Raw genomic sequence first — 25,045 nt, 5'->3', positions numbered from 1 at the left:
ACATTGGCGATCTATGCTCTGAGTAATGGTAATAAACCTACCACTGTCACTCCCTACATATTTACATGTAGCCTATTACACCTCAATTTAATTGATTTGTGAATACAGTACGCCTATACACACTGTAACAAAACATAAACAACTGCAGAGGTCAACAATGGATATTCGTTCTAAGTCAACGGGTTTACCCCGTTTCACGCGACCCACCGAAAGGCAGGCGCCAAAGAACAGATTCAGCACCATGGCCAGCTCCTCTCTTTACGCCTGCGCGACTTCGCTCAACAATTCTAGAGCTCAACTGGCAGGAAGAGGACATAGCTTGCGTTTTTCATTGAAGGAGACACTTTCACTCATTCGCGCCCCTCCTCCCTTTCTCTCCCGCATCCTCGCACATCCGTGGCAGTGACTGGCGAGTCACCGTGCAGGAAGAGATTTCCGTGCTGTGTCTGTGTGCGTGCAACATCTCAGCTCTTTCTCCAAGCATAAGTCGTATTTTATGGCAACCTTAAGAAAAGGCTCAGCGAATTCGGGTGTCTTTCGTTTTGAATCAGATAACGGTTTAATTTCAGTTTATTGTTCGAATTCGTATCAATTTCACAATTTCTGCAAATAGGAGTTCTGCCAGGCTACATCCTCTCTAGGCAGCGATATGTTGGATCCGTCATCCAGCGAGGAGGAATCGGATGGTGGGATGGTCGAGGAGGAACACCATCACAAGGAGGCATCTGCACCCCAGAGCGGAGCCCGTATCTCTCCAAGCCGGACGAGCGAGAGCTCCGGCGGACTTGCGCCCAGCAGCAGCAGTCGCAGTAGCGCTCGCCCGACCAGCCCGAGCCCGTCTGCTGCCAGCGAACAGGAGAAGGTGGAAGAGGCCAATTTGCAGAAGGAGGAAGAGGAGCGCAAAAAGAAGCTGCAACTATATGTATTTGTGATGCGGTGCATCGCCTACCCTTTCAATGCAAAACAGCCCACGGATATGGCTAGGCGACAACAGAAGGTGAGCCATACACGGTGGAGGGGACGTAAATCACCACATGTCAACGAATAGCCTCCTTTTCACATCAATGATTAGCTAGATGCTGTCATACAGGGCCGGATAAAAGCTACATTAATAATACACCTACTATCCCACAAACCCTCACGCAATATCATCATATCTAATTGATAGGCTATACCTTGCAAACATTAGCCTTTTCCTCCAACACTGTTTATATGAATGTAGAATGTAGCTGAATTTAGCCATGCATAATGCGAGGATATGAAGCACAGGCAGCTATGGTATGGGTACGTAGGCAACCATCATGCAGATGGATGTTGCAGAGAAAAACACGGTTCTACACACACAGTAATCAGTCGCAGGGCCTGGCAAACCGTCCAATCCGTGCACGGTGTCATTTATAAATGTATATTGCGGAAGGGAATATGTTGAATATAACCTAAATAAAGCAGTGTCGTTGCAGTTGAAGACATCACCATTTGACTAGATTTCATTTGAGGTCTAGAGCTGTGTGCCGTGCTATTCCTGTTGTAGGATAAAATGTTTGCCTTTTTGCGCCATCACTTGACCCCTCGATTCATTTTCCCAAGGTGACTTATAGCAAGACCCAAGTCCTGACAAGATTGAGGACATTTGGAAGGGCTGCACATGTTCCTTTTAGCGGGGAGACTGCAGGCAGTCTATACCATAATACATATTTATTAATAGAAATTAAATTATTTAGTCAATCAATATTTGATTGGGTCACGTGATCCACATACCATCGAACCATACTATTTAGATAGGGTCAATTATGGTTTATTTAAACCCTTACCCTGTTTGGTGAATAGGCATACATTCAGCCTTCAATATGCCACCCATATTTCGTCCCAATATAAACCACGGGTGTAAAACATATGGCCTAAATATATATATTTTTTTTTCGGGGGGGGGCGAACTTAATATAGCCTACTTTAAAAGGACTAATACCAAATCGAAACTGTGTAGGAATGATAATTGATCTACAATTATACTGTTTCCATGACTGTTTCCGGCTCACCGATAATCACCGAAATTAAAGCTAGACAGTCAGGGAATATCGAAAATTCCAAAAACTATGGATAGAGTACTATCTTTCGCAAGTTTTGACTACGAGGAAATAAATATAGGGTAACCAATTTTCAGTGTGGCCCTCCGGCCCTACTTGAAGACCGAATGCGGCCACGGGGCATTTTCGTAATTTAGCAGATGCTCTTATCCAGAGCAACTTACAGGAGCAATTAGGGTTAAGTGCCTTGCTCAAGGGCACGTGAACATATATTTCACCTAGTCAGCTCAGGGATTCAAACCAGCAACCTTCCAGTTACTGGCCCAACACTTTTAACTGCTAGGCTACCTGCCAGCCTCCACAGAGTGTTCTACATGAAACCGTAAAGGGTTCTTCCTGGAACCAAAAAGGGTTCTAACTGGAACCAAAAAGGGTTATTTTATGGGGACAGACAAATAACCCTTTTGGAACCCCTTTTTGTAAGAGTGTATAGCGCACCCTATGAGGCCTGGTCAAAAGTAGTGCACTTCCACTGCACTATAATGGAAATACATGTAGGTTGCCATTCGGGAAGAAGCCTCACTTAATTTCTGTTCATTAAATGGCAGACGAACGCTTGTTCTTCATATCTGTGATGACTCATGGGAGTCAGCATGGGTACAGCGCTGCATTGTAAGCCTACCCACTGATGGGATAAAGTGCAGTGTATTTAGCACATTTACATATTATTATCCCCCATCAGAGGAGGCTGATGGCGCCAGAGGAGATGGCTGCTGTTTTACAGGCTCCTAACCAATTGTGCTATTTTGTGTTTTTTTTCTCGTTGTTTGTAACTTATTTTGTACTTAATGTTTCTGACCAAAAAGCGCTTCTGCATACAGCTATTACTCACTTTCTTTATTAACGAGTCGGACGCAAAGGATTTACTGCAGATACCGGACCAGGCCCAAATCCTCGTCATTTGCATGAAGAAAATGAGCCGATACAGGGGACGCAGGTGTAAGAGTTAGTCGGCGAGTGGGTAACCCTCCATCCTATTAGCCAACGTGCAATCAATGGAAAATAAACTGGATGAGCTCCGTTCAAGGCTATCCTACCAACCAAACTGTAATATCTTATGTTTCACTAAGTTGTTGCTGAACAACGACATGAATAATATACAGTTGGCTGTATTTTACAGACCTTTACTCTATAGACAGAGACACGTACAAAGCTCTCCCTCGCCCTCGTTTTGACATATCTGACCATAATTCTATCCTCCTGATTCCTGTTTACACACAAAAACTAAAGCAGGAAGTACCAGTGACTCACTCAATACGGATGTGGTCAGATGATGCAGATGCTAAGCTACAGAACTGTTTTGCTAGCACAGACTGGAATATGTTCCGGGATTAATCCGATGTCATTGGGGAGTATACCACATCAGTCACTGGCTTCATCAATAAGTGCATCGATGACATCGTCCCCACAGTGACCTTACGTACAGACCCCAACCAGAAGCCATTGATTGCAAGCAACATCCGCACTGATCTAAAGGGTAAAGCTGCCGCTTTCAAAGAGCGGTACCCAGACGCTTATAAGAAATCCTGCTATGCACTCCGACGAACTATCAAACAGGCAAAGCGTCAATACAGGACTAAGATTAAATCCTACTACACAGGCTCCGATGCTCATTGAATGTGGCAGGACTTGCAAACTATTACGGACTACAGAGGGAAGCCCAGGCGTGAGCTGCCCAGTGACACAAGCCTACCAGACGAGCTAAATTACTTCTATACGCACTTAGAGGAAAGCAACACTGAAGCTTGAGCACACCAGCTTTTCCTGACAACTGTGTGATCACGCCGGCTGTAGCCGATGTGAGCCGAAGACCTTTAAACAGGTCAACATTTACAAGGCCGCAAGGCCAGACGAATTACCAGGACGTATACTCCGAGCAAGCACTGACCAACCGGCAAGTGTCTTCACAGACATTTTCAATCTGTCCCTGAGTCTGTAATACCTTCATGTTTCAAGCACACCAACATAGTCCCTGTGCCCAAGAACACCAAGGTAACCTGTGTGAATGACTACTGACCCGTAGCACTCACGACTATAGCCATGAAGTGCTTTGAAAGGCTGGTCATGGTTCACATCAACATATTCATCCCAGAAACCCTAGTCCCACTCCAATTTGCATACCACCCCAACAGGTCTAGAGATGACATAATCTCTATTGCACTCCACACTGCCCTTTCCCACCTGGACAAAAGGAACACCTACATGAGAATGCTGTTTATTGACTACAACTCCGGGTTCAACACCATAGTTCCCTCAAAGCGCATCACTAAGCTAATGACCCTGGGACTAAATACCTCCCTCTGCAACTCGATCCTTGTCTGCTTGATGGGCCACCCCCAGGTGGTAAGGGTAGGCAACAACACATGCCAAGCTAATCCTCAACATGGGGGCCCCTATTGGGTGTGTGCTTATTCCCCTCCTGTACTCCCTGTTCACTCATGACTGCGTGGCCAAGCACGACTCCAACACCATCATTAAGTTTGCAGCGGCACAATGGTGGTAGGCCTGATCAACGACAATGATGAGACAGTCTATAGGGAGGAGGTCAGAGACCTGCAGTGCGGACCCAGGACAAAAACCTCTCCCTCAATGTGATCAAGACCAAGGAGATGATCGTGGACTACAGGAAAAGGAGGGCTGAGCATGCCCCCATTCTCATCGACGGTGCTATAGTGGAGCAGGTTGAGAGCTTCAAGTTCCTTGGTGTCCACATCATCAACAAACTATCATGGTCCAAACACACCAAGACAGTTGTGAAGAGTGCACTACAATGCCTATTCCCCCTCAGGAGACTGAAAATATTTGGCATGGGTCCTCGGATCCTCAAAAAGTTCTACAGCTGCAACCTACTGGTTGCAAGACTGCCTGATACGGCAATTGCGCAGCCTCTGACCGCAAGGCACTACAGAGGGTAGTGCATATGGCCCAGTACATCACTGGGGCTAAGCTGCCTGCCATCCAGGACCTCTACACCAGGTGGTGTCAGAGGAAGGCCCTAAAAATGGTCAAAGCCTCCAGCTAACCTAGTCATAGACTGTTATTTCTGCTACCGCCCAGCACGCGGTACCGGAGCGCCAAGTCTAGGTCCAAAAGGCTTCTTAACAGCTTCTACCCCCAAGCCATAAGACTCCTCAACAGCTAATCAAATGGCTACCCGGACTATTTGCATTCACCCTCTTACCACCTGCCACTCACTGTTTATTATTTATGCATAGTCACTTTACCCCTACCTATGTACATATTAACTGAATTACCTCGACTAACCTGTACATTGCACATTGACTCTGTACCGGTATCCCCTGAACATAGCCTCGGTATTGTTCTTTTATTTTTTATTTTTTATTTTTTATTTTAATTTTAGTTCATTTAGTAAAAGGCTTGGAAGTAAGCAATTCACGGTAAGGTCTGCACCTGTTGTATTCGGCACATGTGACAAATAACATTTGAACTGATTAGATTTTTTTGTTGAGGGGGAATCTCTTGGAATGATGCCATTCCATTTATTTGAGTCCATTCCAGCCATTACTATGATTTCATCCTTCGATTTAAAGTGCCACCAGCCACCACTGTCTCCCATCCCCATCACTCTTAGCATTAGTGCTTTAAATGAATGTATAAACTGTATCTACAGGTATGTCAATCCTATGGAGTATTTGGATAGATTGATAGGAAGCCACAGTTCCAATGGAGTGTGTGTATAGATTGAATGGAAGCCACATACAGTAGTCTTCTGCAATCCTTTAGTGGAGATGCTGCCTTTAATAATGGAATGCAGGCAATTCTGAGGCCTGTTGACATGACACGCGTCCAGCGCCATAGCATGCTGTAGGCTACATCCCGTGTGTGCAGGTATATACTGAATAAAGTTCTGCAGTTGTACATTTTAAGAGGTCAAGAACAGTATAGCAAACAATTTGTCTCTATGAAAGAGGTTGCAAATCCATTGGACACTGAGCAGAGGGGTTTAGATATGTGCATCATTGCCCTTCTGATATACATATTGAAATAAAGGTTGGAATCAGATAATACTGTAAGTCATTAATGTTAGGTCTCAACTTCTGGACAGGGAAATGAAAAGCCAGACAGACACATTTACCAGTCATTACCATATTACCTACTGTTGCTTTGAGCCCCACAGTGGAACCACACATTAGAACCATCGCAGCATCCCAAATGGCATCATATTCCCTATATATACCACCCCTATTATTGAGCCCTATGGGCCCTAGTGCACTATATTGGGACACTCTGACCCAGTCTACTCAGGACTGTGAGTCATTAATGTCACTACCAACTGGGACCATTAGCTAAAAGATGAAGTCATTAGGTTACCCTGAACTTCATTACAGATCTATTGTTGTGACTGAGTTTGGGCCTTCATGGAGAGAATCTTTTCTGTCAGTTTTGACACATTGATTCAACATCATCACATACAATTTTGTGTTGAAAGGATGGTGAAACCATGTTGAATTCAACCAGATTTTGCACATTGGGAAAGGCCTCAAATTACAGGTACTTGCCAAGCACTACAGTGGAACTTAAATAGATATTTCCTTAAAAAAAAGAAACATTGATCACTGATCAATCAAATACATTTAAAGCTGTAATGTTATCCTTTATAAAGTAGTCATCATCCATTTACATATTATTTATTCCTAAAAACAAATATGGTTGTATAGTCATGACATTGCCATGAGACCATACTTTGTAATTGTTGTTATATAAGGTTTCCCATTGGAAGCCCATTGATAATCAAACCAATGGCTCAAGTAAGAAGTTCTTCCTAATTGCCCGATGGTGGATACATCTAGAAACAATATACAGCCTATAGTTTTTTCCTATAGTTCCAGATTAGTCACCAGAATACGATGAAAGCGTTTGTGCAATGAAAGGACTTGAAAGCCCTTCTGTGTGGCTGTGTAGCGGAGGAGAGGAGCAGCCAGGGTGCAGCATTATAATCCGTTATTAGGACTTGGGGCTGGCACACCAACAGAACATAGTGACTTGGGCTATCAGTGTGAAACAGGCCTTGGTACGGAAAGAAAGAAAGAAAGACAGACAGACAGACAGAGGAGGCAGAAGTAGAGGAAAAGGAGTTGGGCTGTTGCTCCTTGAAGTACAGTGCAGTGACCCTGTGAAAGACACAACACAATGGGACAATTAACTGACTGTCACTTCCTTTTGAGGCCCGTGAAAAATGATTTCTTCAGTCTGAAAGCTCTCTCTCAGCTAAAGGGAGAAAGGGCATATTGTGAACATTGCTGCTTTGCTGTGCTGCCATTGGGTCTATTCTTAAACGCCAAACATATTTGAGTCAGTGTGTGTGCATATAGGCTCATGTACTTGTGTACATATTTGGTGTATGTGAATTTGTGCACACAGATTTGTATTCATATGTGACATTACAATGCCTCTACTGGAGTTTGTTTGGGTATTAGGGATGTCAGTGGATTACTCACACCATATTCTACCTACCTCCCTCTATCCATGATTCATCTGAGAAACACCAATTCCCTGCACTATATTCAAACCTAAATCTCTGACTGACCCTTCATGAAATAAGCAATCCCCCTAACTGCTGGGTCCACCGCCACATCACTGCTCTCCTGCTTCTCATCTGCGCCTCCTCTGCTGCCTGGGAACAGGGAACAGGAGCAGGGAGCTACGCAGCGCAGGCCTGATGAATTCATTATGAACACGATTGAGATGCAAATCAGTGGCGAATTGAGAGGTTGATGAAGTTAGCATTCTTGTAATCTAGTAGTCGTGCTTCTGCAATGCACTTCACTCCTCTGATCCTCTGCTTGTCGTTTGGTCCTCAAGGGCTTTTTAAATGACGCTGGTGAAGAGGTGCCAACATGGCTCTTTCTGGAAATAGTACGGAAATTATCATGTCTAGTGTTTGTATTTTGTCAATTTACTTTGGATGATATTTGGGGTGGCAGGTAGCCTAGTGGTTTGGGCCAGAAACTGAAAGGTTGCTAGATCGAATCTCCAAGGCAGTTAACCCACTGTTCCTAGGCTGTCATTGTAAATAAGAATTTGTTCTTAACTGATTTGCTTAATTAAACAAAGGTTAAAATATATATTGTGGGACAGAGTGTGCAGGTTTTTATCCATGTCTGTCCGAGGTTTTGTTACGTGTTTGAAGTGGAAACGAGATGGAAAGAAGCAAAAGAAAGACTACGCCCTACACACTCAGTACTAATACACCTATGGGCTCCGGTCAAAAGTAGTGCACTAAATAGGGAATTTGAGACACAGATGTTTAGCGCAGAGAGAGCCTGATGGAAGGTTAGGATTTGGAGGATGAATGCTGTGTTAATATAACAAGATAGGTGAAGTGGATCGGCCCAACTCATTAGCCACATGAAAGCCAGGGTCAGACCGTGGTGATATATCAAAGCAGGGATAGGAAGGAAACAGGTGGCGGTAGGTAGTGCAGTATGCTTTTAAATAGCCATGGAGGGGTGCATTTAATTTCAAGAGGTTCCCTCCCTTCATATCCTCTTGTTCACTCCCCTTCACAGATCTGACAAGACTGGGTAGGGGAAAGCAATATGACAGAAACTATGTACTTGCCTAAGATCCATGAATGGGAGAGGAATGCAAAGGGGAGAGATCATTTTCCTAGAATTAAATGCAGGCCAGCAACACCAATCTTCAAGGAGAGTAGGACTGGCATCCCAAATGGTACACTATGCACTATATATTGTGGTGCAAAACTTCTGACTTGAGCCCTATAGGCCATGGTCAAAAGTACTGCACTATGTAGGGAATAGCGGGCCATTTGGAACGCAATAGTGTCTGGAGTAGTCTGTCTAAATCTTGATCTGATGCACCCAGCCCGAGTCGAGAGCTCCGCAGTCCACTCTGACAACAAAGTAGCATCATGAAGTAGAAGAATGTCTCACCTACATTTTAAAATAACCCTATTGGTCCTGGCCAAAAATCTAGCCAAAAGTAGTGCATTACATACAGAATATAGTGCCATTTGGTCTTCCTAGCAACAACTCCAGGTCTCATGGCTTGACATCCTGTAAAGAGATGGTTTCCAGGAATGACAGGATAGGCCAGTCCTTTAAACAACCTAGTGGTGAGATTAGGTAGCTGCTAGGGCTACAAGATTCTGGTAACTTTCCCAAAAATTTGCTCCTGATTTTGGGAAGGTTCCAACCAGGATTTCTGGCAGACCTGGGAAGTTTGGAAAAGTTTACATTTTTCAAGCCTAGCTTCCGATACTGTATTGGTCACTTGGACTGCATTATTTAGGTTTGATGGGTAGAGGCCTTCAGTTGGCTTACTGATAGTCAAAATTGTCCTGCCATTAGTCTCCCTTATTACTGTGCATTCGGAAAGGATTCAGACCCCTTGACTTTTTCCACATTGTTACGTTAAAGCATTCTAAAATGTATTAAATCGTTTCCCCCCCCCCTCATCAATCTACACACAATACCCCATAATGACAAAGCAAAAACAGGTTTTTAGAAAGTTTTGCAAATGTATTAATTAAAACACTGAATATAACATTTACATAAGCATTCAGTCCCTTTACTCAGGATTTTGTTGGAGACCTTTGGTAGCAATCGAGTCTTGGTTATGACGCTACAAGCTTGGCACACCTTTATTTGGGGAGTTTTTCCCATTCTTCTCTGCAGATCCTCTCAACCTCTGTCAGGTTGGATGGGGAGCGTTGCTGCACAGCTACTGTACTTTCAGGTCTCTCCAGAGATGTTCGGGGTCAGGCTGTGCCACTCATGGACATTCAGAGACTTGTCCCGAAGCCCTTCCTGCATTGTCTTGGCTGTGTTCTTAAGACTTTGCCCCAGTCTGAGGTCCTGCGCGCCCCTGCCACTGAAAAACATCCCCACAGCATGATGCTGCCCCCACCATGCTTAGGGATGGTGTCAGGTTTCCTACAGATGTGACACTTCGCATTCAGGCCAAAGAGTTCAATCTTGGTTTCATCAGACCAGAGAATCTTGTTTCTCATGGTTTGAGTCCTTTAGGTGCCTTTTGGCAAACTCCATGCGGGCTGTCATGTGCCTTTTACTGAGGAGTGGCTTCCGTCTGGCCATTCTACCATAAAGGCCTGATTGGTAGAGTGCTGCAGAGATGGTTGCCCTTCTGGAAGGTTCTCATCTCCACAGAGGAACTTTTGGGTTCTTGGTCACCTCCCTGACCAAGGCCCATCTCCCCCGATTGCTCAGTTTGGCCACGTGGGCCGGTCTAGGAAGAGTCTTGGTTTTTCCAAAGTTCTTCCATTTAAGAATGATGGAGGCCACTGTGTTCTTCGGAACGTTCAATGCTGAAGAAATTGTTTCGTACCCTTCTTCAGAGCTGGGCCTCGACACAATCCTGTCTGGAGCTCTATGGACAATTCCTTTGACCTCATGGCTTAATTTTTTGCTCTGGCATGCGCGGTCAACTCTGGGACCTTATATAGACAGGTGTGTGCTTTTCCAAATCATGTCCAATCAATTGAATTTACTACAGGTGAACAATCAAGTTGTAGAACCAGCTCAAGGATGATCAATGGAAACAGGATGCACCTGAGCTCAAATTCGAATCTCATAGCAAAGGGTCTGAATGCTTATGTAAATAAGTTATTTCTGTTTTTTATATTTCATGAATTTGCAAAAATGTCTAAAAACCGGTTTTAGCGTTTGTCATTATGAGGTATTTATTGAATCCATTTTAGAATAAGGCTGTAACATAACAAAATGTGAAAAAGTCAAGGGGTCTGAACACTTTCTGAATGCACTGTACATACTAAGATGCTGGAAGAACATGACAGGAAAGAATGAGATCCTATAAAACCATAACAGGGTGTAAAAAAAAAAGAAAGAAAGATACAATTCCCGGTTCTGGGTGATAGTAGCATGATACCACAATGGACCTGCAAGTTCCTGTCGTGAGATTAACCAGAAACTGAATCCTGGTCATGCCACAGTTGGACAGCAGCTAATGATTACACAGCTGGAAATACTCTGTGTGTGATCAGATGATGAAGGATTATTGATTCATTAATTGATTAAGACACCAAGCTGAAAAGGAACAGGCCACATACCTTTTTTCCAATCAGATCCAATCAATAAACCCCTCTCCAGGAACATATGAACTGTGGTTGGGTGATTCAGCTCTTACAAGGTAAACATCACAGGCCTGCAAGATGATAGTGAAGGACTAGTAACATTGAATAAGGGATGGTCATTCCATGACTGTAGGAATAAAACACGTAAAATCCCAAATCTGTAAACACGGGCACCCTTATAGATGTCATCCTAACCAACTTGCCCTCCAAATACACCTCTGCTGTTTTCAACCAAGATCTCAGCGATCACTGCCTCATTGCTTGCATCCGTAATGGGTCTGCGGTTAAACGACCACCCCTCATCACTGTCAAACGTTCCCTAAAACACTTCAGCGCGCAGGCCTTTCTAATCGACCTGGCCCGGGTATCCTGGAATGATATTGACCTCATCCCATCAGTAAAGGATGCCTGGTTATTCTTTTAAAGTGCCTTCCTCACCATCTTAAATAAGCATGCCCTATTCAAAAACTTTTGAACCAGGAACAGATATAGCCCTTGGTTCACTCTAGACCTGACTGCCCTTGACCAGAACAAAAACATCCTGTGGCATACTGCATTAGCATCAAATTGCCCCTGTGATATGCAACATTTCAGGGAAGGTAGTAACCAATATACACACGCAGTTAGGAAAGCTTTTCAAACAGAAATAAGCTTCCTGTAGCACAACCTCAAAAAAATCTGGGACCACTGTAAAGTGCATGGAGAATAAGAGCACCTCCTTCCAACTGCCCAGGCTAGGAAACACTGTAACCACCAATAAATCTGCGATAATTGAGAATTTCAATAAGCATTTTTCTACGGCTGGCCTTGCTTTCCACCTGGCTACCCCTCCCCCGGTCAACTGCCCTGTACCCCCCACAGCAACTCGCCCAAGCCTCCCCATTTCTCCTTCACCCAAATCCAGATAGCTGATGTTCTGAAAGAGCTGCAAAATCTGGACCCCTCCAAATCAGCCGGGTTTGACAATCTGGACCCTCTCTTTCTAAAAGTATCTGCCAAATATTTTGAAACCCCTATTGCTAGTCTGTTCAACGTCTGAGATCCCCAAAGATTGGAAAAGCTGCCGCGGTCATCTCTAGACCCAAACTGCTACAGACCTATATCTATCCTACCCTGCCTTTCTAATGTCTTTGAAAACCAAGTTAACAAACAGATCACCGACCATTTCGAATCCCACCTACCTTCTCCGCTATGCAATCTGGCTTCCGAGCTGGTCATGGGTGCACCTCAGCCACGCTCAAGGTCCTAAACGATATCATAACTGCCATCGATAAGAGACATTACTGTGCAGCTGTATTCATCGGCCTGGCCAAGGCTTTTGACTCTGTCAATCACCACACTCAACAGCCTTGGTTTCTCAAATGACTGCCTCGCCTGGTTCACCAACTACTTCTCTGATAGAGTTCAGTGTGTCAAATCGGAGGGCCTGTTGTCTGGACCTCTGGCAGTCTCTATGGGGATGCCACAGGGTTCAATTCTTGGGCTGACTCTCTTCTCTGTATACATCCATGATGTCGCTCTTGCTGCTGGTGATTCTCTGATCCACCTCTAAGCAGACGACACCATTCTGTATACTTCTTGCCCTTCTTTGGACACTGTGCTAACTAACCTCCAGACGAGCTTCAATGCCATACAACTCTCCTTCCATGGCCTCCAACTGCTCTTAAATGCAAGTAAAACTAAATGCATGCTCTTCAACCGATCTCTGCCCACACCTGTCTGCCCGCCCGTCCAGCATCACTACTCTGGAAGGTTCTGACCTAGAATATGTGGACATCTACAAATACCTAGGTGTCTGTTTAGACTGTAAACTCTCCTTTCAGACCCACATTAAGCATCTCCAATCCAAAATTAAATCTAGAATCTGCTTCCTATTTCGCAAACAAAGCATCCTTCACTCATGCTGCCAAACATACACTCGTAAAATTGACTATCCCACCGATCTTCGACTTTGGCAATGTCATTTACAAAATAGCCCCCAGCACTCTACTCAACAAATTGGATGCAGTCTATCACAGTGCCATCTGTTTTGTCGCCAAAGCCCCATATACTACCCACCACTGCAACCTGTACCCTCTCGTTGGCTGGCCCTCACTTCATACTCGTCGCCAAACCCACTGGCTCTAGGTCATCTACAAGTCTTTGCTAGGTAAAGCCCCGCCTTATCTCAGTTCATTGGTCACCATAGCAGCACCCTCCCGCAGCACGAACTCCGGCAGGTATATTTCACTGGTCAGCCCCAAAGCCAATTCCTCATTTGGCCGCCTTTACTTCCAGTTCTCTGCTGCCAATGACTGGGACGAACTGCAAAAATCCCTGAAGCTGGAGACTCTTATCTCCTTCACTAACTTCAAGCACAGCTCACTAACTTCAGAGCAGCTCACAGATCACTGCACCTGTTCGTAGCCCATCTGTAAATAGCCCATCCAACTACCTCATCCCCATACTGTATTCATATATTTATTTTTGCTCCTTTGCACCCCAGTATCTCTACTTATGCATTCATCTTCTGCACATCTACCATTCCAGTGTTTAATCACTGTATCGTAATTACCTCGCCACTATGGCCTATTTTATTGCCTTACCTCCATTATCTTACCTTATTTGCACACACTGCATATGTACTTTTTTTCTACTGTATTATTGACTGTATGTTTGTTTATTCCATGTGTAACTCTGTGTTGTTGTATGTGTCAAATTGTTTTGCTTTATCTTGGCCAGGTTGCAGTTGTAAATGAGAACTTGTTCTCAACTAGCCTAACTGGTTAAATAAAGGTGAAATATATATATATATATATATTTCACCTTTATTTTTAAATGAAACAAATGCATTAGCATGTCTATGTTTAGCCATGACAGACAATATAAAATGCATTGTGGAACACTCAAGTACAGTTTTGAGACACTAAAAACTATCATAGTCAAACATGGTATGGTACTACTTCCTTAGTCATCATCTATAATACATTACATGATCTATAATTAAGCAATAAGGCCCGAAGAGGTGTGGTATATGGCCAATATACCATGGCTAAGGACCGTTCTTATGCACAACACAGCTCTTAGCCAAAAGCCCCCGAGGTGCCTTATTGCTATTATAAACTGCTTAACAATGTAATTAGAGCAGTACAAATAAATGTTTTGTCATACCTGTGGTATACAGTCTGATATACCATGGCTCTCAGCCAATCAGAATTCAGGGCTTGAGCCACCCAGTTTATAATACATTACATTATCTATACATTATTGGTATCAGTATAGAATGTAATTTGTACAAAAAATAAATACATAAGTACAATAGATAAAAGGATGCGTATGTCTGCATGTCTGCATTGATATTAGCTATGATGTGCCATGGTTCCTCTGCTCCTGCTGCTCTCAGCTGTTTTATAACAGGCCTAAATCTGGCAGCCATTAGTCATGACAATAGGGTAACTGTACCTTGTTAATTAGTAGTAAACCTGTGCTCTTTTTATGTGGTTCCACTGAGCCCATTAAAGTTTGTACACTAACACCTCTTATCTAACAGACAGCTCAATTAGTGCTAAGAGTAATGGGAACCCACCCACACCTACAGTTTGGGTTTACCCCTACTAGAATACAGACCTTAGAGAGTAATACTGGACTGGCTCTCAGGCTGCGTTTACACAGGCAGTCCAATTGGTTAAAAGATCAGAATTGAGCTGCCTGTGTAAACGCAGCCTCAGTGAGCTGGAAAGGAAAGCACATATAAAGAACAAACTAGGATAGATACCAATAGAAATAGGAAACTGGAGAGGCTCTGGAAAGCACATATAAAGAACAAACTAGGATAGATACCAATAGAAATAGGAAACTGGAGAGGCTCTGGAAAGCACATATAAAGAACAAACTAGGATAGATACCAATAGAAATAGGAAACTGGAGAGGCTCTGGAAAGCACAAATAAAGAACAAACTAGGATAGATACCAATAGAAATAGGAAACTGGAGAGGCTCTGGAAAGCACATATAAAGAACAAACTAGGATAGATACCAATAGAAATAGGAAACTGGAGAGGCTCTGGAAAGCACAAATAAAGAACAAACTAGGATAGATACCAATAGAAATAGGAAACTGGAGAGGCTCTGGAAAGCACATATAAAGAACAAACTAGGATAGATACCAATAGAAATAGGAAACTGGAGAGGCTCTGGAAAGCACAAATAAAGAACAAACTAGGATAGATACCAATAGAAATAGGAAACTGGAGAGGCTCTGGAAAGCACATATAAAGCAATGCACAACACAAGACTTCTTAGGCTGTCCTGTTGAAGAATATATGTACAGTTGAAGTCAGAGGTTTACATACGCTTAGGTTGGAATCATTAAAACTAGTTTTTCAACCACTCCACAAATTTCTTATTAACAAACTGTAGTTTTGGCAAGTCGGTTAGGGCATCTACTTTGTGCATGTCACAAGTCATTTTCCCAACAATTGTTTACAGACAGATTATTTAATTTATTACCTACTGTATCTCAATTCCAGTGGGTCAGAAGTTTACATACACGAAATTGACTGTTCCTTTAAACAGCTTGTACAATTCCAGAAAATGATGTCATTGCTTTAGAAGCTTTTGATAGGCTAACTGACATCATTTGAGTCAATTGGAGGTGTACCGGTGGATGTATTTGAAGGCCTACCTTCAAACTCAGTGCCTTTTTGCTTGACATCATGGGGAAATCAAAAGAAATCAGCCAAGACCTAAAAAAAATTGTAGACCTCCACAAGTCTGGTTCATCCTTGGGAGCAATTTCCAAATACCTGAAGGTACCACGTCCATCTGTAAAAAACAATAGTACGCAAGTATATACACCATGGGACCACGCAGCCGTCATACTGCTCAGGAAGGAGATGCATTCTGTCTCCTAGAGATGAACGTACTTTGGTGCAAAATGTGCAAATCAATCCCAGAACAACAGCAAAGGACCCTGTGAAGATGCTGGTACAGAAACAGGTACAAAATTATCTAGATCCACAGTAAAACGAGTCCTATATTGACATAACCTGAAAGGCCGCTCAGCAAGGAAGAAGCCACTGCTCTAAACCCGCCATAAAAAATGCCAGACAACGGTTTGCAACTGCACAAGGGGACAAAGATCGTACTTTTTGGAGAAATGTCATCTGGTCTGACGAAGCAAAAATAGAACTGTTTGGCCATAATGACCATCATTATGTTTGAAGGAAAAAGGGGGAGACTTGCAAGCCGAAGAACACCATCCCAACTGTGAAGCACGGGGGTGGCAGTATCATGTTGTTGAGGTGCTTTGCTGCAGGAGGGACTGGTGCACTTCAAAAAATAGATGGCATCACGAGGAGGAAATTACGTGGACATATTGAAGCAACTTCTCAAGACATCACTAAGGAAGTTAAAGCTTGGTCACAAATGGGTCTTCCAAATGGACAATGACCCCAAGCATACTTAAAGGTGTGGCAAAATAGCTTAAGGACAACAAAGTCAAGGTATTGGAGTGGCCATCACAAAGCCCTGACCTCAATCCCCTCAATCCCATTTGTGGGCAGAACTGAAAAAGTGTGTGCGAGCAAGGAGGCCTACAAACCTGACTCAGTTACAGCAGCTCTGTCAGGAGGAATGGGCAAAAATTCACCCAACTTATTGTGGGAAGCTTGTGGAAGGCTACCCGAAACGTTTGACCCAAGTTAAACAATTTAAAAGCATTGCTACCAAATACTAATTGAGTGTATGTAAACTCCTGACTCACTGGGAATGTGATGAAATAAATTAAATCTGAAATAAATCATTCTCTCTACTGTTATTCGGACATTTCACATTCTTAAAATAAAGTGGTGATCCTAACTGACCTAAGACAGGGAATTTTTACTTGGATTAAATGTCAGGAATTCAATTGTATTTGGCTAAGGTGTATGTAAACTTCAGACTTCAACTGTAGCTATGGTTTTACTGAGCTAGTGTGACACTCATGCCTACTGCATGACTGTTTTGGTCCACTGAGCTAAAGCCTAGGCTGTGAGCTGTGGTTTTAGTGAGCTTGGAGAGACATTAAATATATAGCCTACAGTGTGGTCAGGTATTGAAGTACTGATTTGAGTGTCCTCCCATGCATGGCTTGACAGATATCTTCAGGGACATACATCTGCTTGTTGTTTCCTAAAATGAGGTCTAAGGCTCACTGGAGCAATGGGATGAAACCCAGGGTGGAGAAGTGGATTGAAGGAGGAGAGGGATTTGGAGAGACAGAGAAGAAGAGTGATTGGACAGTGAATGGTCTTGTCCTAGTAGAGAGACAGAGAAGAGGAGTGATTGGACAGTGAATGGTCTTGTCCCAGTAGAGAGACAGAGAAGAGGAGTGATTGGACAGTGAATGGTCTTGTCCCAGTAGAGAGACAGAGAAGAGGAGTGATTGGACAGTGAATGGTCTTGTCCCAGTAGAGAGACAGAGAAGAGGAGTGATTGGACAGTGAATGGTCTTGTCCCAGTAGAGAGACAGAGAAGAGGAGTGATTGGACAGTGAATGGTTTTGTCCCAGTAGAGAGGCAGAGAAGAGGAGTGATTGGACAGTGAATGGTCTTGTCCCAGTAGAGAGACAGAGGCAGAGGGGCATGAGCTCATGAGCTATATCTGGAACTCTACCCCTCCTCCACTCCAAGCCCACATACACTTCTGCCTCTCCTTTCCTTCCTCCCCTTCTCCCATTCTTCCAACCTCCCCTCCCAGAAGTATAATGGGACAACAACACCAGTGTAGAGCAACAGCCAACGCCCTCCAGGGGCTGAGTATGCGTGCGTGTGCATTACCTCAACACCCTGTTATCCCATTGGTTATCAAGATTTCCCCCTTCCTCACCTCATCAACAACCTGTCTTAAACAGAAATGTTTTGCTGCTCACTCACTCACTTTCCCCTAACTACGCAACCCCAATTAGTGTGTGTGTGACCTTCCATCTACCTCAGGAGAAGAGGAGTAAGCCTCCTCTAGGTCTCCTGCCTATCTATCTATCGCTGTCCTAAAATGAGATCAGAAGGGTACCTAGATGCTTCATTCATGTTGTATTTCTATGGAGTGTTTAGCTTAGCTTCTCTCCTTTCTTAACTTTCACTCAATCCCTTTAATATTTCTCATATTTGTGTCGCTGATCCCAACAGCATTCATATTACAGCATGTCTGTTCTGTCTCCCGTTGTTGAGAGACTCACGATGCCAGCCTGCGTTTTCAAACAGGTCCCATAAATTTATATTGGAGGCAGACAATATGCCCACCCACATACACACGTTCACACACAGAGACAGAGAGATAAAAAAAAACAAGAAACAGCAAAATATAGAGAGGACGGCCCTAGGATCTGTTTCTTGGATCCTTGATGAAGGAAAAACACTATCAGAAGAGTGTTTTTTCTGCCTAACATGCCCAGACACAGTCGCCTAACTTGCCCAGACAGAGCCACCAAACTTGCCCATACACAGCCACTAAACATGCCCACACACAGTCACCAAACTTATCCAAGTTTATCATTTTAAAAGGCTAATTGATCATTAGAAAACCCTTTTGCAATTATGTTATCACAGCTGCAAACTGTTGTCCTCACATGGAATAGAACAAGAATAGACTGAAGAGTTTCAGAAGAAAGTTCCTTGTTTCTGGACATTTTGAGCCTGTAATCGAACCCAAAAATGCTGATGCTCTAGATACTCAGCTAGTCTAAAGGACAGTTTAATTGCTTCTTTAATCAGCACAAGAGTTTTCAGCTGTGCTAACATAATTGCAAAAGGGTTTGCTAATGATCAATTAGCCTTTTAAAATGATAAACTTGGATTAGCTAACACAACTTGCCATTGGAGCACAGGAGTGATGGTTGCTGATAATGGGCCTCTACGCCTATGTAGATATTCCATAAAAAATCAGCCGTTTCCAGCTACAATAGTTATTTACAACATTAATAATGTCAACAATGTATTTCTGATCAATTTGATGTTATTTTAATGGACAAAAAATTGCTTTTCTTTCAAAAACAAGGACATTTCTAAGTGACCCCAAACTTTTGAACGGTAGTGTTCTGATGAAACCCTGAACTGGTACAGAGAGAGAGAGAGAGAGAGAGAGAGAGAGGGAGAGGGAGAGGGAGAGGGAGAGAGAGGGAGAGGGAGAGGGAGAGAGAGAGGGAGAGAGAGAGGGAGAGAGAGAGAGAGAGAGAGAGAGAGAGAGAGAGAGAGAGAGAGAGAGAGGGAGAGAGAGAGAGAGAGAGAGAGAGAGAGAGAGGGAGAGGGAGAGGGAGAGAGGGAGAGAGAGAGAGAGAGGGAGGGGGAGAGGGAGAGGGAGAGGGAGAGGGAGAGGGAGAGAGAGAGAGAGAGAGAGAGAGAGAGGGAGAGAGAGGGAGAGGGAGAGAGAGAGGGAGAGAGATAGAGGGAGAGGGAGAGGGAGAGGGAGAGAGAGGGAGAGGGAGAGAGAGAGAGAGAGAGAGAGAGAGAGAGAGAGAGGACAGGGGATGGAGGGGGGGGAGAGAATAGGAGCGGGGGAGAACTGTACAAGGTGTTCCTCTCCAAAGATCAGCTCTCAGAGAGCCTCACAGAGATCCTGATATGGGCTGTCTAGAGCCTTAGGATTGGGTTATGGGCTGGAGCATGGGGAACAAGGTGTGATCTGGAGCCTGCCTTGGGAAGTGGTTGTGGGCCGGAGTCTGTCCTGGGGAAGTGGTTGTGGGCCGGAGTCTGTCCTGGGGAAGTGGTTGTGGGCCGGAGTCTGTCCTGGGGAAGTAGTTGTGGGCCGGAGTCTGTCCTGGGGAAGTGGTTGTGGGCCGGAGTCTGTCCTGGGGAAGTGGTTGTGGGCCGGAGTCTGTCCTGGGGAAGTGGTTGTGGGCCGTAGTCTGACCTGGGGAAGTGGTTGTGGGCCGTAGTCTGACCTGGGGAAGTGGTTGTGGGCCGGAGTCTGTCCTGGGGAAGTGGTTGTGGGCCGGAGTCTGACCTGGGGATAAGTTAAATGTTATGGCAGGGGCAGTTTGCCCATTTCCCTCAGGTGCTGTGCTGTTTGTGGAGCCTGCATCAGACACAGTACTCTTATCTCTCTATCTCTATTTCTCTGTTTCTCACTTTCTCTCTCTCTGTTTCTTTCTCTCTCTCTTACACGTCCACGTTCTCTCTCTCTCACTGCAGCCATCCAGTTGAAAAACAATAACAATATTGTGGATAAGGCCATACAAGCACAATAGCTGTTATGCTATACAATGACCTTCAGCTTGGACAATCTCATTTTACATTAGACCCAATGATCACTCATATTCAGCAGCACAGGGTTGGGTTTTCATACCTTTTTTAACGTTTATTAACAAGGCAAGTCAGTTAAGAACAAATTATGATATACAATGAAGTCCTACCGGGGAACAGTGAGTTAACCGCCGTGTTCAGGGGCAGAACAACAGATTTTTACCTAGTCAGCTCGGGATTTGATCCAGTGACCTTTCAGTTATTGACTCAATGTTCTAACCACTAGGCTACCTGCTGCCCCAACCACCATGTAATGGCAGAAGAGGTTAAACCAAACATTCAACATTTTAACCCTCATAATTTTTACTCTTTTGTACACTTTACACTATTGGTTAGTGAAAACATATTATGTGACAGGCAAGTATAGAGACACAAGTGATAATTTAATAACGATGTTGACAGCTAATTAGTGCGTGAAGACATATTCACCTCGTGGCATCATATTGTGACATAATGCATGAAACAAACTGAATTTAGCAGTGGTTGTTTAAGTGGTTGTTTAAGCAATGTTGTTTAAGCAATGTTAGCATAAGTTGGCAGAAACTCTTCAAAGGGGGTGACACTCTGGACCCAAACTGCCACAGACCTATATCTATCCTACCCAGCCTTTCTAAGGTCTTCGAAAGCCAAGTCAACAAACAGATTACCGACCATTTCGAATCCCACCATACCTTCTCCGCTATGCAATCTGGTTTCAGAGCTAGTCATGGGTGCACCTCAGCCACGCTCAAGGTCCTAAACGATATCTTAACCGCCATCAATAAGAAACAATACTGTGCAGCTGTATTAATTGACCTGGCCAAGGCTTTTGACTCTGTCAGTCACCACATCCTCATCGGCAGACTCGACAAGAGTTGGTTTCTCAAATTATTGCCTCGCCTGGTTAACCAACTACTACTCTGATAGAGTTCAGTGTGTCAAATCAGAGGGTCTGTTGTCCGGGCCTCTGGCAGTCTCTATGGGGGTGCCACAGGGTTCAATTCTTGGACTGACTCTCTTCTCTGTATACATCAATGATGTCGCTCTTGCTGCTGGTGAGTCTCTGATCCACCTCTATGCAGATGACACCATTCTGTATACTTCTGGCCCTTCTTTGGACACTGTGTTAACAACCCTCCAGGCGAGCTTCAATGACATACAACTCTCCTTCCGTGGCCTCCAATTGCTCTTAAAGTAAAACTAAATGCATGCTCTTCAACCGATCGCTGCCTGCTGCCTGCTGCCTGCTCTGACTTAGAATATGTGGATACCTACAAATACCTAGGTGTCTGGTTATACTGTAAATCAGTACAGCTACAGTACATCATGTACAGCTACAGTACATCATGTACAGCTACAGTACATCAGTACATCATGTACAGCTACAGTACATAATGTACAGCTACAGTACATCATGTACAGCTACAGTACACCAGTACATCATGTACAGCTACAGTACATCATGTACAGCTACAGTACATCAGTACGTCATGTACAGCTACAGTACATCATGTACAGCTACAGTACATCATGTACAGCTACAGTACATCAGTACGTCATGTACAGCTACAGTACATCATGTACAGCTACAGTACACCAGTACATAATGTACAGCTACAGTACATCAGTACATCATGTACAGCTACAGTACATCATGTACAGCTACAGTACATCATGTACAGCTACAGTACACCAGTACATCATGTACAGCTACAGTACATCATGTATAGCTACAGTACATAATGTACAGCTACAGTACATAAGTACATCATGTACAGCTACAGTACACCTGTACATCATGTACAGCTACAGTACACCTGTACATCATGTACAGCTACAGTACATCAGTACATCATGTACAGCTACAGTACACCTGTACATCATGTACAGCTACAGTACACCTGTACATGATGTACAGCTACAGTACATCATGTACAGCTACAGTACATCAGTACATAATGTACAGCTACCGTACATCATGTACAGCTACAGTACACCAGTACATCATGTACAGCTACAGTACATCAGTACATCATGTACAGCTACAGTACATCATGTACAGCTACAGTACATCATGTACAGCTACAGTATATCATGTACAGCTACAGTACATCATGTACAGCTACAGTACATCATGTACAGCTACAGTACATCAGTACATCATGTACAGCTACAGTACATCATGTACAGCTACAGTACACCAGTACATCATGTACAGCTACAGTACATCAGTACATCATGTACAGCTACAGTACATCATGTATAGCTACAGTACATCATGTACAGCTACAGTACACCTGTACATCATGTACAGCTACAGTACATCAGTACATCATGTACAGCTACAGTACATCATGTACAGCTACAGTACACCAGTACATCATGTACAGCTACAGTACATCAGTACGTCATGTACAGCTACAGTACACCAGTACATCATGTACAGCTACAGTACACCAGTACATCATGTACAGCTACAGTACATCAGTACATCATGTACAGCTACAGTACACCAGTACATCATGTACAGCTACAGTACATCAGTACGTCATGTACAGCTACAGTACATCATGTACAGCTACAGTACATCAGTACGTCATGTACAGCTACAGTACATCATGTACAGCTACAGTACATCATGTACAGCTACAGTACACCAGTACATCATGTACAGCTACAGTACATCAGTACGTCATGTACAGCTACAGTACATCATGTACAGCTACAGTACATCATGTACAGCTACAGTACACCAGTACATCATGTACAGCTACAGTACATCAGTACGTCATGTACAGCTACAGTACATCATGTACAGCTACAGTACACCATGTACAGCTACAGTACATCAGTACATCATGTACAGCTACAGTACACCAGTACATCATGTACAGCTACAGTACACCAGTACATCATGTACAGCTACAGTACACCAGTACATCATGTACAGCTACAGTACATCAGTACATCATGTACAGCTACAGTACATCATGGGAATGGACATGTTCCACTAACATTCACACTTAAAATGAGCAAGTGACTCATTGAACCCCTATGGATATACTGTATGCGATATTTCCAAACGACACTGCTGTATACGTACATATGGTGACATACATCTGCTGAGTGAACCATCACTTAGCAAAATATAGAAATACATGAGAATAGGAGTGAACAGCTGGTGTGGCTAAGATACTGTGAGTGAATGAGTGAGTGAGAGAGAGAGAGAAAAAGAGAGAAAGAGAGAGAGAGAGATTCACACCAACAGTCCCTCTTTACTCTGTTATCTGGACTATCAATGTGTACCCTCCTCTTCCACTTAACACTGCATGTATTGTTTGGGTTCCTAACACACACATAAAGCACTTGAAGCAGAAGAGAGGATTATAGTTAACTTTGATTTTAAGTTTGTGAGATGTAGAGTGTTAGAGGAGTCAGACTTGTTATATGAGTCATCATTGGCTCTGTATTTGAACATTGTCCCATGCTGAATTAGTCATCTTTATTTGGTAGATAGACCTTTAGCAGTGGAGGCTGCTGAGTGGAGGACGGCTCCTAATAATGTCTGGAACTGAGCTAATGGAAGCACAACAGCACGCAGTGTTACCAGACATACAGACATAACAAACTGTACCTCAATGCTGATTCAAATAGCTGTATGGAACGTTTTTTAAATTCATTTTTTTACATTTAACTGCAAGCATAATGCAGATATGCACACATATCCACAAATATACACACACACACACACACACACTGAGACCATGAATATGACATGAGGGCTGCTCTTCAAAAACAAAATGAAGCACTGGAGATACCCTCTACTCTCTCTTCATCCTTCCCTCTGTTTTTATTTTCTCTCTATCCTCTATTTTCTCATGCTTCTCTCCCTCTCTATCCCTTCTCTCTATCCTCTATTTTCTCATGCTTCTCTCCCTCACTTTTTCTCCCCAGCTCTCCAACATTTCATTTCATTTTCTCCCCATCTCACTCTTTCTCCACATATCTTTCTCTCATATAAATACACCCTTGAACAACATAAATTGATATGCTACTTTGTATTTTCATAGAATTACCCAATGCATGTCATATCTTCCGCCATGAGGGAAAAAGAGGATAGTTGGTTGGTATAGTCATGAAAAGATACTGCTATTCTAGCATTCACAAAATACTCTTGCAGTATGTTAAATACTTGTTACTAATTCAAAACATAAGTACTTGGTAAGAGGTAGATATTATAATAAGTCCTTGGCAAGAGGTAGATATTATAATAAGTCCTTGGCAAGAGGTTGACATTATAATAAGTCCTTGGTAAGCGATAGACATTAAAATAAGTCCTTGGCAAGAGGTAGACATTATAATAAGTCCTTGGTAAGCGATAGACATTAAAATAAGTCCTTGGCAAGAGGTAGATATTATAATAAGTACTTGGTAAGCGTTAGACATTATAATAAGTCCTTGGTAAGCGGTAGACATTAAAATAAGTCATTGATAAGAGGTAGACATTATAATAAGTCCTTGGTAAGTAGTAGACATTCATTTATAATCTAAAGGTTCTTCCTAGAAGCGATTATGAACTGTTCAACCTAGAACCCTTTTATCTTTGGAGTGTAATTCCTAGAACCCTACACT

General features: G+C 43.3%; 1 protein-coding gene across 15 annotated transcripts in view; it reads left to right on the top strand.

Moving 5' to 3' along the window:
* The first annotated feature begins 364 nt into the window (after positions 1-364).
* LOC109891290 (calcium-dependent secretion activator 1) overlaps positions 365-25,045 on the top strand; it is a 146,535-nt gene continuing 121,854 nt past the window's right edge. For 13 of the 15 annotated variants that reach the window (XM_031825460.1, XM_031825454.1, XM_031825457.1 and 10 more), the window contains exon 1: positions 399-997. In XM_031825460.1, the coding sequence (XP_031681320.1) occupies positions 650-997 (348 nt within the window). In that variant the 5' untranslated portion in view covers positions 399-649. Of the gene's footprint in view, positions 998-25,045 lie in introns of all 15 variants that reach the window. The other 2 variants (XM_031825461.1, XM_031825447.1) reach the window with 1 other exon arrangement.

The sequence above is a fragment of the Oncorhynchus kisutch genome, linkage group LG5 (genome assembly GCF_002021735.2).
Source record: "Oncorhynchus kisutch isolate 150728-3 linkage group LG5, Okis_V2, whole genome shotgun sequence".
NCBI classification, from domain to species: Eukaryota; Metazoa; Chordata; class Actinopteri; order Salmoniformes; family Salmonidae; genus Oncorhynchus; species Oncorhynchus kisutch.
Note: the sequence above shows the minus strand (reverse complement) of the source record. Positions and strands in the feature narration are given on the sequence as shown.